General features: G+C 45.0%; 1 protein-coding gene across 2 annotated transcripts in view; it reads left to right on the top strand.

Annotated features, from left to right (window-relative positions):
* LOC144819236 (PC-esterase domain-containing protein 1A-like) overlaps positions 1 to 14,934 on the top strand; it is a 359,196-nt gene that overhangs the window by 272,771 nt on the left and 71,491 nt on the right. For both annotated transcript variants that reach the window (XM_078677207.1, XM_078677208.1), the window contains one exon: positions 763 to 819. In XM_078677207.1, coding sequence (XP_078533333.1) covers positions 763 to 819 — 57 coding nt within the window. The remainder of the gene's footprint in view (positions 1 to 762; positions 820 to 14,934) is intronic.

The raw sequence follows: 14,934 nt of genomic DNA, 5'->3' as shown, positions 1-14,934 counted from the left end.
GTTATCTGATTGTTTAGCCCGGTCCTTGTGGGTGCCAGATTTGTTGGACGCACTACTGTGCTTTCTTTAAGCACAAGGCCAGGTGTTTTTGTCATGAGAGTTCAGAAGATCCGTGATGCTCTACTTTTTACTCTAGGCAAAATAAATGGATCATGTTTGATGCTTACCCATCAACATCTAGGGGGATGCTACAACCTCTGCATTATCTCAAATAGGGTCTCCCTAATTCATTAGTCAGATAACTTAACCAGATAACTGATTGTCTAAGTAAAACCAAGAATACTAAATTCAGACGTAGTCCATTTAATGACAAATGTACAGTCCTAGAGCTGATGAGGGTTATTCACTTTTGTGCACGTCACATTACAGTCTATTCGCCACGTTCAAACTCGCTCACTTTGGTAGAAGAACAGCACGACTTGGTCTATCACTTTTGTTTTGCTTGGTAAAGTCACTAATGAAGCTTGAAGATACCACGTCTTTTTATGGAGCCATGATGGCCAGTTAGTATGATTCACTTATTTTATTTTTAATGACAGTCATATCATGCATTGCTGCAATCACAACAAGGCTGGTAACATTCTGGTGAGAGAGTGACCTTGGATGGTCTCATTGATGTATCCAGCCCTACTTTTGCTGGATCAGAAATGGTGGCTATGTCCATAAATACTCTAACAACGCTGGAGAAAACACCAAAGTTGTAAGTATTAGAGATGATAAAAAGTAACCTTTCTGTTGCCTGATGTTATCACTTCCATGTAGGTTTCTCCCGCCGCAATTTTGCAGAAGATCCAGAGATCACGGTCTCGAGTTACAGCGGTAACAGTTCTTGTCTCAATAAATGCACATGGGTTGCCTAGTACTGGTTTGGGGGAATTGGAGGGGAGAATTTGGTTACACTGGTTTGCTATTTGATAATTCTAGAACTGCACGTTTGCACTCATTGTTGGGTAATGGGCTTGTGCTTTCTGATGTAAACTTCTAACTGCAGATTCCTCAACTGTACAATATCCCTGGCGTGCCATTCTGGATATAGAAGTCTAGAACAACTGGGTGGCAGCATGCAGCTACATGTTTGCTTTGTTCCACCCCGGAAGTGACTATGCGGAGTCGCATATACGCATCACCCCTGCTTACCAACATTAGTTGCATTCTTTTTGTGCCTTCGAGCACTGTTACAGAGCTCCACTCCCATTTTTCATCAGTTTAAACTGGATTCCAGTGTGAACCAGAAAAAAGATTTTTAAAGTTTATAGTGAAAAATGGTGCCAAGAAGCAAAAAGTCTATTGGGGAAATCTGGTCGCACCAGACCAGGCTCGCTACAGGGACCCAATTAGGCCATCTGAACAAAGTACCTTAAAATCTGGTTGTGGAGCTTTGAGTGGATCCGCTTCAAAGATGTTTCCCACAGCAGAGGTAATGCATCGGTTCTGAGATGCCACGAGGCTGATGCTTCGAGAATCCGGTTGATGGGGCTTTAGATGTAAAGTCTTGTGTTGATGATGCAAGGCACAGTGGAGGCGATGTCTGTTCCAATATGTGGTAAAACTGCGATGTGGCTGTCCGGCATAGTCTTTGAGGCTGCCATTGATGAGGGATTCAAGGAGCTCGCTCTGGGAAAAGCACAGCGGTGGTTCCAAAGGTGATGCGTCAGTCCCAAGATGCCTTAAGTGGCGATGCGAGTTTTGCGATAGTCAATCCACGCAACAGCAGCGATGGGTTTTTTCTGCTAGGGGATTTGCTGCTCAGCTGAGAAGATTCATTAGTTCTGCTCGGGGATGCTTCTCTCGTCAGAGAAGATGCGTCAGTTTGCTGATAAGCAAGTTGGGTCAGGACTGGGGTGGCACCACTTGGCAGGATATGCTAACAGATGGCAGAGTCCAGGTGCAGTTGCACTGTGAGAAGCCTATTATATCCCTGATTCTTCAGATCGGGAGACCAGCTAACTAGCCCTTGGAGTCCCACTGGGTTCAAGTGACGCAGGTCCAGTCCTTAACCGGCAAGAGGGCAGCGATCAGCAGAGCAAACCTGGAGTCCCGCACTCCTCCTTCCTGGCAGAGTATCCACAGGTTAAGAAGTTTCCTGAAGTGGTGGCGGTGGTGGTGTCTGATGTCCAATCTCTACACCCAGTGATGCTTTTGAAGTGGGACAGACTTTAAAGGCATGCCTTTGAAGTGGCAAATGTCCTCCTTTCCTGCCCTGGCTTTAGACTCACTACATGGGGGTAGGCAGCCCTTTTGTGTGTGGACAAGACAAAGCCTATTCAGGTGTGAGACAGTGCCCAGCTCCTTCCCCAATCTTGCTAGAGGTAGCCCATTGAGACCCACCTAAGCTCCCATTGTGTGTGGTTACCAAGGAGTAATACGCGGAGTCCAACTGTCAGTTGCCCTCAGACCTGATCAGACAAGCTACGGGCACCAAATAGCTGAAGCAAGATAATGGCAGACACGCTACGGGCGCCAAATAGCTAAAGCAAGAAAATGGAAACTTTCTAAACGTGACATTTTCAGAAATGCAGTATAAAATCTGGCTTCACCATGGATTTAACCCCTGCGATGCTGCGGTCGGCCCCGGCCGTCCCACGTGCCTGTGGGCGTGTGCGGAGGACGGCCAGGTGCTGTCTGAACACTGCCCACTGATTAGAATGCCAGCAGGTTTATCTCTTCCCACTTGGGAATTACACTTTTAAAATGTAATATGGCAATCCCGTTGTTATCATATGGGGGAGTAGGCCTTTCAGTAGTGAAAAACAAATTTGAGTTTTTCACTTCCAGTACATGTAAAACCTGAAAGAACATGTCCTGCCTCTCCAATACATTGCACCCTGCCCTCTTGGTTGTCCAGGGCCTTCCTTCGGGGTGACTGCACACTTTTATTTGCCTTTAGCAGTGCACAACCACCCCGTGGGGGAGGATGCGCAGTGTCTACCATTTTCTCCCAGGGTAGCAGTTCATCACATCTAACAGATGGGTCCCCAAGATTGCCCAGCAGGCCTATGCCCTTTCATTTCTTTGTGGTCCTTTGCAGCTTCCACCCACATTAGAGCGACTCTGAGGAGCACCCATTCATCTTACTTAGAGATGTGACTAGATCATAGACAGAGTGGTGGCCTAGGAAATGGGGATTGTTTGTTACTCCTACTATTATCTTATGCTGAAGCAGGATAGATGCCTTTCTTTTACTTCATATCTTCACCCTCCGATTGCCTCCTTGCGGAAGGACAAATTAAAATTGATTCAACTGGGCGAAGTTCTGTTTGTCGTGGATCCAGGTGTCTGGATGATGGCCTTAGACCTGGTGGACCCATATTTTAATTTGCTTGTCCTACAGCCCAACAGAGGTTAAACCTGCTGTTCAAGGTCAGCCAAGAGTTTTTCCGTGCTTTCCTACAGTCTTACCAGCGCATCTAAGATGTTCACTAAAGTGATAGCAGTCCGTGCCACCCAGTTCGGAGGTTGGGATACCAGTTTTTTCCATACCTAAGTTACTGGCTATGGATGGCAGGCTCACCCTAATCAGTTGTAGATCACCTGCAGATGACGTTGAAATCAATGTTTGGGGCTCGCGATCAACTAACCAAAGTCACTCCTGACTTCATTGCAAACCCTTTTTTTTTAATACGAGATGGCTTTTACACTGCAGTTCTTTCTTTTCTCCACAATCAGTCCAGTACATTTGGGCTATATCCTGATATTTCCTCCTCTCTCCTGGCCTCGGGGTGAGCTGATCTGAGACGTCTTGGTCTGTTCGCCTCCTGGAGCCTGATTGCCAACTTAACAGGGTGGTATATGCAGGCTCTGCTGTGGTATCTGAAATGTCAGTGGACCCAGCTGCAATGGAAATGGGCAGATGTTATCCAGGTTTTGGAGGACACTGCACAAGATCTGCAGTGATAGTTCCTAGACTGCAACCTTCCCAGCGGCAGACCCCTCTCCCTTCCCTACCCAGAGTTGACAGCGGTGACTAATGCACTACGGCTGTATGGGAGTGGTGAGATGAGAAGACGCTAGTCTATGGAGAAAACCTAGCTTCACCTAAAGTGGTGGCACTGCAGGCCATCTGCCTGGCATAAAGGCCTTCCTGCTAGCCACTAAGGTGAGGCTGGTGCAGGTTCTCACAAACAACACTACCACCTTGGGGTACTGCCACAGATAGGAGGGTTGTGGAGTCCTGTGCAAAGAGGCACTGCTGCCTCTGGAGGTGGCTGGAGAATTAATGCATTTCTCTAATAGTAAACCAGCTATCGGAATCTTTAAGTGCCCTGTCAGAAGAGCTCAACCAGTGACTTCTGGCAGATAACGAAAGAAGGTTGCACTATGAGGTGATGCATGGCTTGTATTATGACAGCGAGCAGAATCCTAACGGTGTCTGTTTGCCACCGTCTAATGTACTGTATCAAACATTTTACGTGTTGGAGTTCCCAAGAATGCTGTCTCTTGGAGATGCATTCAGGCTAGAGTAGAGCTTGTCATTAGTGAGTTGCAGGTTGTTTGTGCACCTACCTTTTGCTAACTTTTTCCGGCACAAACTAGCGTTGAGGAACCAGAGTTGTCATTAGTCCATTTCATGTTCGGAAATCCATCACCCTCCCAACATTACTTCCTCCACCTCACCCCTGGAAGAGTCTTCAGCCTTCAAAGGCCATCAGGTGGACAAACAACTTTTAGTGAGATTTTCAGGGACAGGAGAAGGTAAGGATGTGCAGAAACCAGCTTTGTTAAGGTGGCTATTCCTCTGCAAATGATCTGCTACTTTGGGGATCAGCCTAAGGAGGCTTTGAGGGCTTGTTCCACCAGGGCCAAGGCTGCTACCTCAGCATTGGCTCGAGGTGTGTCTGGTATTGACACCTGGGCGTAGGTACACATTCACAAAGCACTACTGCCTTAAGAGCCAGGTCGAAAAGGAAATGCATTTCACCCATTTGGTCATCCTAGAACTCAATAATTTTTGGTCTGAGTCTACTCCACTTTGGGGGATGCTGCTTTGGTATGTATTCGGGGTGAGAAATCTGCCGTTAGAGTATCCACCGGAAGTAACTGACTGGTTCATCTTCATCACACTCTTCTGAATGCTTTATTTCATTCCCTTCTGACTGTTTTTACAGCACCAATATACTATGGTGTTGTGTTAATTTTCTTGTCATACAGAAGTGGACCACCTATTTGTATTCTACACAGGGCCAAGTTAATGGTGTATATATGTTATTCTGGGAAGTCTGGAGGTGGTGGTAATTGGCTGCATGACACAAGTTTCGCCCAAAATGATTTTCATACTAAATCTGGGAATGACTTGTTCTTTCTGCAACATTTTGTCAAAATCAAGACCTTACTAAGCACGTGTTGGTGGTTGTATATCTGAGGACCCTTCAGAAAATGTACATTTTAATACCAATTTGTTTTTGCAGTATAATCGATCATAAAGAACCCACTATTAGCAGATCCTCACAATCTTGTGCTGACTATCCTAAATAGTGCTGAGCTTTTAAATTAATTATTTATAGAATTTCTAGCACGCACAAATGTCTGTAAACCTAGCCTGGAGTCTGGTTACCAAAATTACTTTCTGAATATGAGTTTCAAAGGGCACGGCATTCTGGATTTTACCAGCTTGGAAAGATAGAGACTGACACCTTGAGGCTGCTTGTTGGTCCTGGAAACTATCCATAAATGGGCTGTGGATGGTCTCGGGCTAGGTGGGGGGGGGGGGGTGCGCTAGGGAAAGGGGGTTAGGGATATTAACAAGTAGAGATCATCATACTAAAGATGCCATTAGTTTCAAGGCTCAGTATAACAAATGTTAGACATTTAAACATTAAGGAGGCTGTTTACAAAAGGTAAACTTGCAAGTTTACGCCTAGACTTTTTGAACTCCGACAAAAAGTGTAAAGTTTCTGCTTGTAACTTTTCACATGTAGGCTGAGGTTTCTGCCTTCTGGGCAAAGCTCTCTTTAGTAAAGAATAGGGAAAAGTGTATTACATCTCTACTTAATCAGTAGTAAAAATCTTTATTTTTATGGAATCAATTTAAAATGTAAATATTTTGGGAAAATCAACATTATTACATTTAACAACGTTAACATTTTATAATAGTAGTTTTAGTGATGTATCCTTTTAAAACATTAAATGTAACGTTTTAAAAATATAAATACACTTAAAGTAATATAACGTGCTTTCCTATGGGTTTTTATTTTAAGTACCTGTCAAATATTTTGTATTGGAGGGTGTTATAGTGCCAGTGGATAGCTATTTGTGGTGCTAGACGTAGCCCAGCTCGGCGCTAGAGTACAATCACAACTCTTTTGGGACCTTTGTTAGCTTTATTAACTATACATGTGCAGTTTGTGAATAGCAAAGGGTTTACTCTTGTGGGTCAGTGCCTGGACTTCCCTAAACCTCTCTTTGCTCCACCCGTACCACCTCCCATTTAGTCATAAGTATTCCTGATTTTTCCGCCTACTCCCTCCATGCTTCCATATTTACTACAAAAAGATATACCTAAATACTTAGGGTGGGTGGAGACCTTTGCACATGAAAGATGGAGGCAGTGGCATAGAACTCTGTACAAAAGCTACTGAATAGCATATTGTAGTACTACTAAACGTACTATAAAAGGTTTGTGAATAGTTTTAATGGACAGGAAACTGGTGCAATCTATGTGAACGTATTGAAATTGGAGTACGTTGTGGGAGTTTGATTAGGAAATAGGCTGTTGCATTGTGAACTAATTGCAGTGTGTTAGTAAGCATGGAAGGAAGCCCCAAGTAAAAGACATTGGTATAGCTAAGGCAGAAGGCCTCCACTTCCTGAAGTATTTGGTAGTGTCAGTGTGCTTCTGGATATCTTGAGAACTTTTGAGATTGGAAAAAAATACATAGAGCCTGGCTAGCTCTAGCTTGAAAGAAATTTCATTATCAAAATGTTAGGTACCTTGCTGTCCTTGTGGGGTGCGGACGTGGGTCCGTCCGTGGCGTACAGCCTCTGTTGTATACTATATTTTGGGGTGTAGGGAGTCTCCTCTGTTACAGCCATCTAAATTGTTGTCAGTGTTCACTTTCAGGCAATTGAATGACATAGTCTAAAACAAACTTAGGACCATAGCAAAAATCTTTGCATATGAAATGGACTCTTTTTTTTGATCCCCAGAAAAAAAGGGGCTCAAAGAAAAGTATTTTGGCACCCCACAAGTTAGAGGTTGAGGACATGCAGCCTGGTATGGTGACCAAGTGACCGTGTTCTGAAAGACAAGTGAAATCCATTTGCAGTCCTTTCTTCTGATCCCAGACACCTTCATCCTTTGCATAAGTGTCTTAAGGGATGCAGTGTGGAAAATAAGATGAGAGGTCAAGAAGGATCAGTACTACTTTGACATCCTGATGGTATGCAGGTCTTTTTGTACAGCTACTGTGTTGACTTCTATGAGGCAGAAGCCTGCTTGAACAGAGTAGGTGAGTGGGTTTTTAGTAATAAAAGGGGAGTTTTGCATTGAGCTCTTCTACATTGTTCTAGAATTTAATAAAAAATGAAGATATAGCAAACTGTTTCCGTCACTGAGGGATCAAAGTCCTATAAAATTTAAATGTATTCATGCAATATTAGGGGCTGCTAATTACAAACACTGCGTCCGATATGGTTCATCAGGAGAACCACATTTGTCCATTTTCTTAAGTAGAATAGTCCGCTGAGGTGTTTTGAAGTAGAACTCCTTTATTGTGTTAGGTGGATTAAAAGTGCATCTCATTCCTCTATATATCTGGCATCTTGGAAGGAATACTGCGCTGTTTCAAGTAGGCTGAGAATCTGAGGTGGTATCACCAATTGCTTGAACTTAGTTAAAGGAAAAGTAGAACAATGAGTGATCATTTCACACTTCCCATTTGTATCCTTGTGACCTCAGGAACATAATGATGTCACCAAGTGTGCTCCAACAGCCTGCAGGTGCATTTAGCAGCACAGGAAGGTACCAGAGGAAGTTGATCTAGTGCAAAGAAAATTAGTCTGTCTCAAAGGCAAATTAGGTTTACTAATTCTCTCCCAAATTCATTGGAACTTCCTGGTAGGTGGTTGTGAGAAATTGGGATGTGGTTTGAAGGGGTAGTGAGCCCTTCTCAAGCACAAGCTACAGTTCTTGTGAGGGTAAACCACAAAAGGCACTAAATTACCCTGTACTTAATCCTCTGTTAGAATGGCACTAAAGCAGTCTGGCTCAACTTAGAGGCAATGAATAAAGTATTTATGCAGCACTTTAAACGGTAATGAAGAGAAAACACAACAGAAGAACAATCCCATACTAATTTAGCAAATTGGAGTACAATTTAATAAATACAATGACACCAAAATGACAAACCTCGCATCAATAGAGCCAGAGTTATACATTTTTAAAATTAAAGGTAAAAAGATCAAAGCGCTGACCACTGGTCATGCACGACCAGGGATCAAAGGCAAAAGTTATGGCCAAATGCAATGGAGCACAGTTCTGCTACAAGGAGGGCATTGCTTGGCTTACCTTCAGCCTTAGAAGAATTTTTTGGGGAAAAATGCCTGAAAAGACAAAGTTCGGCTGGAAAACTCAGCTGCCAGTGTCTGAGGAGGAAGCGTCTGCACTCAGGAGGTGCTGGACAAGGTCGCCAAGAAGATGTCTTCATTCTAACTTAGACTCTTCTTTTATGAAAGTTGAAGATCTTAATCAGAGCGAGGCTGCAGACTAGTTGACGACAGTTCCATGAGGCCAGAAATCCCTTCTGCGAGGAGCCACACAGCAGGATTTGTTAATGCAGAGAAGAATGTAGCTGGAGCTAAAGCAAAATTGGCCAACTGGAGAAGCATCTTAGGCGGATTGGCGAACTGATAGGTCCAAGTCTCTTGTGGGTTCTCAGACCACTTTTAGTGTAAAGTTTTCTGGATCCCAAGTTTGTTTCTGGGCTGTTAGGCACCTTTAGCACCACGTCAAAGGGCCCAGAATTGAGTGGGCACCTCCTGGAGAATCCAGACTCACTCAGGCTGGGTCTAGGTGCAGGTTTAGGATGGTTAAAATATTTGGCTCGGAACAGAATGCCAGCCAATTAACCCTTGAAATCGCTCTGGTTGTCCTGGGTTCAAGCAGATAAGCAGGTTTCAAGCAGCAGGGTAGTAATCTAAGGACACAGGGCAGGCGTACAGCAGGTCGTCAGTAGTCCTGGAGCAGAAGGGCAGTCCTCTGAAGTACACAGCAGGCAGCAGGGCAGTCCTCAGTCATCTACAGGTCCAGCAGTGAACTGAAGAGTGGATCTGAGGGCTCTACTGCTACACCTAGCTCCAGCTTCAAAGTATAAATAAATTATGGAGTCCCCCAGCATCCCTCCACAGATTGTTCTGTAATTTCCCGCCTCCCTTCCCTGGCCCCAGGATATCTGGAATCTCAAAAGGCTAGTGTGAAGTTTTGAATGTGTGCCAAAGCAGTACCTCTGAAGTGTACGTGGGGGTGTGCACAGCTCGCCCCCTCCATGCTGTTGGGATGGCCCATCCTGCCATCATAAAGGCCCCCTTTATGGCAATGTCTGGGAGGAATACACAATGGTCAATAGCACTTATGCACTTTGTCATGTGACCCAGACTACAGGCACCAAATGGTTAGGACAACTGAATAACAATTTTCTAAACATGGCAATTTCAAAACTGTGATTTAAAATCCAAATATTGCCTTGAAAGAGTATTTTAGATTGCAATTCTTTAGAGACCAAAAATGACATTTCCACCTATTGCCAAACAAAAGCGATCACATATTAAATGTAATAAGTTAACCCAATATTATCCTGTGAGAGAGGTAGGCCACAAAATAGTGAAACACTAATTTGAGTTTCACCAGGACATGTAAATCTTTGAATTTCATGTCCAACGGTTTAGAATACACTGCATCCTGTCTAAAGGACTGTTTAGGATCTACATTAAGGATGACTTATGTATTATTAAAAAGTAAGGTTTAGGCCTGGAAAAGGAGTAATTTTGCCAAGTCGAATTGTCAGTTTAAACCTGCACACAGGCTGCAATGGTAGGCTTGAGACATGTTTTATAAGGGTACGTCAATGGGTGTCACAATAAGTGCTACAGGTCCAATAGTAGCGTTTAACTTACGGGCCCTGGTACTTGTACTAAACCTTTAGCGGGGACTTACAGGTAATTAAAGTGCACCAATTGGGTGTTAGCCAATTTTACTATGTTTAAGGTAGTGAGCAAAAACACATTAGCACTGATTTGGAGTAGTAACCTGCACAGTCTCATAAAGCCAACAAAAGAAGGATTTCAGCAAAACAGGAGGAGTGAAGGGAATAGGTTTGAGAAGACAACCCTAACCCTGACCGGTCTAACAGCGTACAGCAAAACACCCCAGAAAGGAGGTTTATACTGAATGCCAGACACTCAGACCTGTGATCCTACAGAAGTGGACATACCTTAATGATCACATTCGGACATTCTGTACTTCGGAGCACTGCTAAATAGATAGCAGGTTCTGCACACCATTTTTCAGTTACAAGAAATAAATCTAACTTCTGGTTCATAATGAACTGAAAAACTTCCATGCTATGTCTAACAGAAGATCCAAATGCTTTGTACCAGCTCCCTAGCAATTGTAGTGCTAATTTAGGAATCTGTATGTGACTACATATGGCTTCCTCTGCCGGCATAGGATGATATCTCAGCTGTTTTTCCTACAAATCTGCACTACTTAAGGGCTCATTTTTCACACCTTGGACTCAATAGTATTTCATTTGTGCAGGATTCGTACCCATGTGGTACCTTCTCTTGCTCCCTCTTGGCTTCATTACTTGTTGTGGGTTTCTTGGCAACTAATTGGCAGAATGCTCCAAATTATCAATTTAGCCCAATGTTTTGGGTTCACTCCTGCTCCATCAGACAGTTCTGTGGGTACGTTTTCTCCTGCATACTGTTGATCCCACGTGCCCATTGGTACATGCGGGCTTTGCAGTGGAACCATCATATACAGTAGGCTCAACATAGGGTCAGCCTTTTTGACGACTTCTGTATTTTAGAGGAGACAGCCTGCGGTCTTCAGTGGTGTCTGTTGGACACCAATCCTGCGTGCAATAGATCATTCTCTACGTCCCACTCTTAGCTCACAGTATTGATGTATGCATCATCTCAGAATTGGGTGGTCATCTGGCCGTAGGGGAGATCAAAGACTTTAATCCCCAACTTGGCACAGTCACTACAGCCTGCTGCAGCTTTTGTGCCATTCAATTAGTTTTAAATGCCTTTCTCCCATCCATTAAAGGGGAGCTTGTTCAGGTCTTGACGCACATCATGAGCGCAATATAGTACCATGTCAAACAGGGTAGTGTAGGGTCAGGCTCTTGTGCTAAAAGGCACTGTCTCAGAAAGGGCTGGACTTCAAGGGACTTCCTTGATGATAAATCATTTGGCAGGCTCACGGACCATCAGGGTGATGAGCTTAGCAGATGTCGGCTTGCGGACCATGAATGGCATGATTCAGACAGGCTGGACTCAAATCATCCTGATAACTCTGGATTGGGCTAAGAGTGTGGTATCCCCGTGTGTCTGCCTCTTTATGACCTCTAGTTTCAGGAACAGGCAGGGTCCTGCACCAGAACCTTCACAACATACTCCACCACAAGTGGAGATAGTGACGCAAACCGAGTTGATCTGATTTACCCACTGAGATATGGATGATATTCGTGCATATTGGCATTGGGCTTCCAGGTAGTACAGCTGGAAGTCCAATGCCAATTCCTGGCCTCATTTGGAAATTTCAGGGTGTCCCACCTCACCCAGGACCTGTGACCCGCCCAGATGAGGGGTAGCAGGTGCCTGCGTAATGTTTGAAAGGAGGAGTAAGGGAGCAGGATTGGAATATTTAGGAAAAGTTATAAGAACCGAGGGAGTGCAATCATTTTGATAATGGCCACTCGGCCGGCTATTGAGAGTGGCCACTTAATCCACCCCTCAACCTGTATTGTCCGGTTCGCTATCGCGGGCCGTAGTTTAATTGTAGCACTTGGTGCTTGTCCTTGTGTATTTGTATGCCCAGGTGACCATCTCTCCATTGGACGGGATATCCCGTCTGAACTGGGTGGGTGGCATCTGTGACCGAAAATAGCTCAGATTTGGACCAGTTGATCTGCAACCCAGACAGATCACCAAAACATATATTTTTTCCCCTAAGGGGGAGATGTTGTCGGCAGGGTGCCTAATAAAGAGAAGTATATCATCTGCATCTAGGCAAGAAGTAGTGGTCCCTGCCGGAGTCCACGATGGAGATGCCTTGCCTGCATGTAGCGAGCTAAGGGGTCCATGGCTATAATGAAAAATAAAGGGGATAGGGGGCATCCCTGCCTAGTTACCCTAGCAATGGTAAAGTCGTTGGATAATGATCCATTAATCCTTATACGGGCCAGTGGCTCAGCATATAGCAACTGGATCAGGCCTAAAAATGGGGAAGGGTTCCTGCGTTTCCGCAATACATCTGTCAGGAAGGGCCACTCGTGCAATAGGCCCACTGGCGGTGGTACAGTCGAATACACCATATTAAGCACTGCAAATACTGTTCAGAGGTTGAAAAAGGTTGATCTATGGGAGACAAAGCCAGACTGCACTGGTGAGATAATTAGCTCTATAAGGAGGGCCGATCTGATCACCAAGGCCTTACGCTAATATTTTATTATCTAATTTGAGCAGCGAGATGGGTCTACATGAAGTGCATAAGGTAGGATCCTTGCCCGGCTTTAACAACGTAAGCACTGCTTCTCGTAGATTAGATGGTAGCTGGCCGGTGATTTAGGCCTCAATGTACAATGCGAGAAGTTTTGGGCCAGTTGTTCTTTTAAGACCTTGTAAAAGGCGTTGGTGAGGCCATACGACCCAGAAGCTTTTGTCGTCTAGTGAGTCAATGGCTTCCCTAATTTTCTCTAATGTAAGGGGTTCTTGGAGGAATTGTTGATGGCTGTCCTTGAGCCACACCATTGAGATCTCCTCCAGATAGGCGGAGACCTCTGAAGGGGTCTCCAGGGTGTGGGCAGTATATACGTTTTTATAGTCCTTCACCTCTTTAGTGACCAACGCACGTGCCCCATCAGTGGTTCGGATTTCAACAATGTAGTCAGCCGCTCGGTTGTGGCGCGGCATCCTGGCCAGTGTTTGGCCCGGTCGCTCACCCTCCCCATTTCTAAGTGCAGTGGCATATTTCCCTAAATATGCAGTTTCTCAATTAGCTAATGTGTGGAATTCAGACATCAAGCGCCCACTTATATGAAGTTGCGGATTACCATCCGACATTGCTGCTACATCAATGGCCTGAAGGTCAGATTCAATGCGCCTAGGACTCCTGTTTATTTTGATATGCTGACCCCATCCTCCCACTCCTCCAACCCCCCCGCCCTCCACACACACCCTGGATGTAAGCCTTGAAGGCTTCCCATAGCGTGGCTTGTGTGGCGCCCAATCCCGCATTTATCAGAAAATACAGCCACTCCTGCTAGGATCTCGCTCCTGAACATTTGGTCGCAGAGAGCGTCTCCAGGGAAACGCCAGTCTTTTGGCTTCACAGCTGTATGGTATGGCTCAATGAAGTACTGGGCTAAGATTGGAGAGGGTGCATGGGAGGACATGCACAACTTTTGTCCAGTGTAGGATATTGGCCAAAAGAAACGAATAGTCTAGTCTGGTCCACACTGCATGTGGGGAGGAATAAAAAGTGAACCCTGGGTCCAGGGGGTGGTAGGAACGTCAGGAGTCTTTAAGCGCATATTTGTCTATGATCTGGTGAAGCAGGACTTTGGCCCTCAGCTTATCACTGGGACATGTACTAGTGGAGTTGAGTCTTGGGCATTATTATTTGATCCATGTCTGCACGGCTCTTGAGATTATGGATGTCCTGTAAAAATATCTATGACCTCCCCAGGACTTGGCAAATGTAGGGACGGAGCTAAGGGACAAATGTGTTTCTTGTAAGTAGGCAATTCTGACACCGTGCCTGTTCAGGTATGCCAGGACCTGTTTACCTTTACGCAGATTTTTGATGCCATGGATATTCCATGTAACACAGGACACCTCTAGGGGCTTGGCTACCTCATGTTTTTATAAAGGCATAATAGGAAATAGTGGGCCTGTTGTCTGTCTTGCAGACTAGAAATTGTTGGCTTTGTGGGGTTGCATACCATATACATTAACAAACATTCTAACATCGGTTCTCCCTGAACATGGAAATATTTCCCTCCCCCACATTAGATCCAAAACCACCCAGTGAGACCCAATATTCACTCCCCCCCTAGCCCCCCCCCCCCCCCAACATTCAAAAAACAGATAAAGACAAACTCTAAACTTATAGCTCTGGTATACACCAATGGGGCGCATAGGTGACCCAGCAGGCAGCGGCCTAGTCATGGAGACGATGGATTGTAGATATATATTGGCAGTGCCGCCAAGGGTTTAGGAGCATGATATCAATTAGAGGTCAAAGCAATCTGGTCCATGCCCAGCGTTCGAGTCTCCGTTATATGCATGCGTAGCAGATTCGCTGTCTAGTTGGTGCATGCCACCAGTCGTGACATAGTTGTCAATCAGTAGGCACCGGTGAACCCTGGGGGCGCGGAAGAGGAGTCGCTGGATAACTTTTTACAGAAGGTAACTGCACCGCAGGAGTCTAAAAAACGTTGGACTTTCCATTATGGTCAAACTTCAGGCAAGCTGGATACAGCATTGCATAGCAAATGTTCAGTTTGTGAAGAGCGTTTTTTGCGTCTTCAAATTTACTCCTGGCTACTTGAACTGTGGGAGTAAAGGCTGGATCTATGGATATCCCTGATGCTGCGATGCGCCATGCCCGCAGGCCAAGCAGAAAAGTGTCTCTGTCCTTGTAGTTTAGAAGGCGCTCGATTGGAAAGCGGGCGCCAGCAGGGGGTCTTGGGCCAAGGGTGGGGTGTGCTC

The sequence above is a fragment of the Lissotriton helveticus genome, chromosome 2_1 (genome assembly GCF_964261635.1).
Source record: "Lissotriton helveticus chromosome 2_1, aLisHel1.1, whole genome shotgun sequence".
Classification (NCBI taxonomy): domain Eukaryota; kingdom Metazoa; phylum Chordata; class Amphibia; order Caudata; family Salamandridae; genus Lissotriton; species Lissotriton helveticus.
Note: the sequence above shows the minus strand (reverse complement) of the source record. Positions and strands in the feature narration are given on the sequence as shown.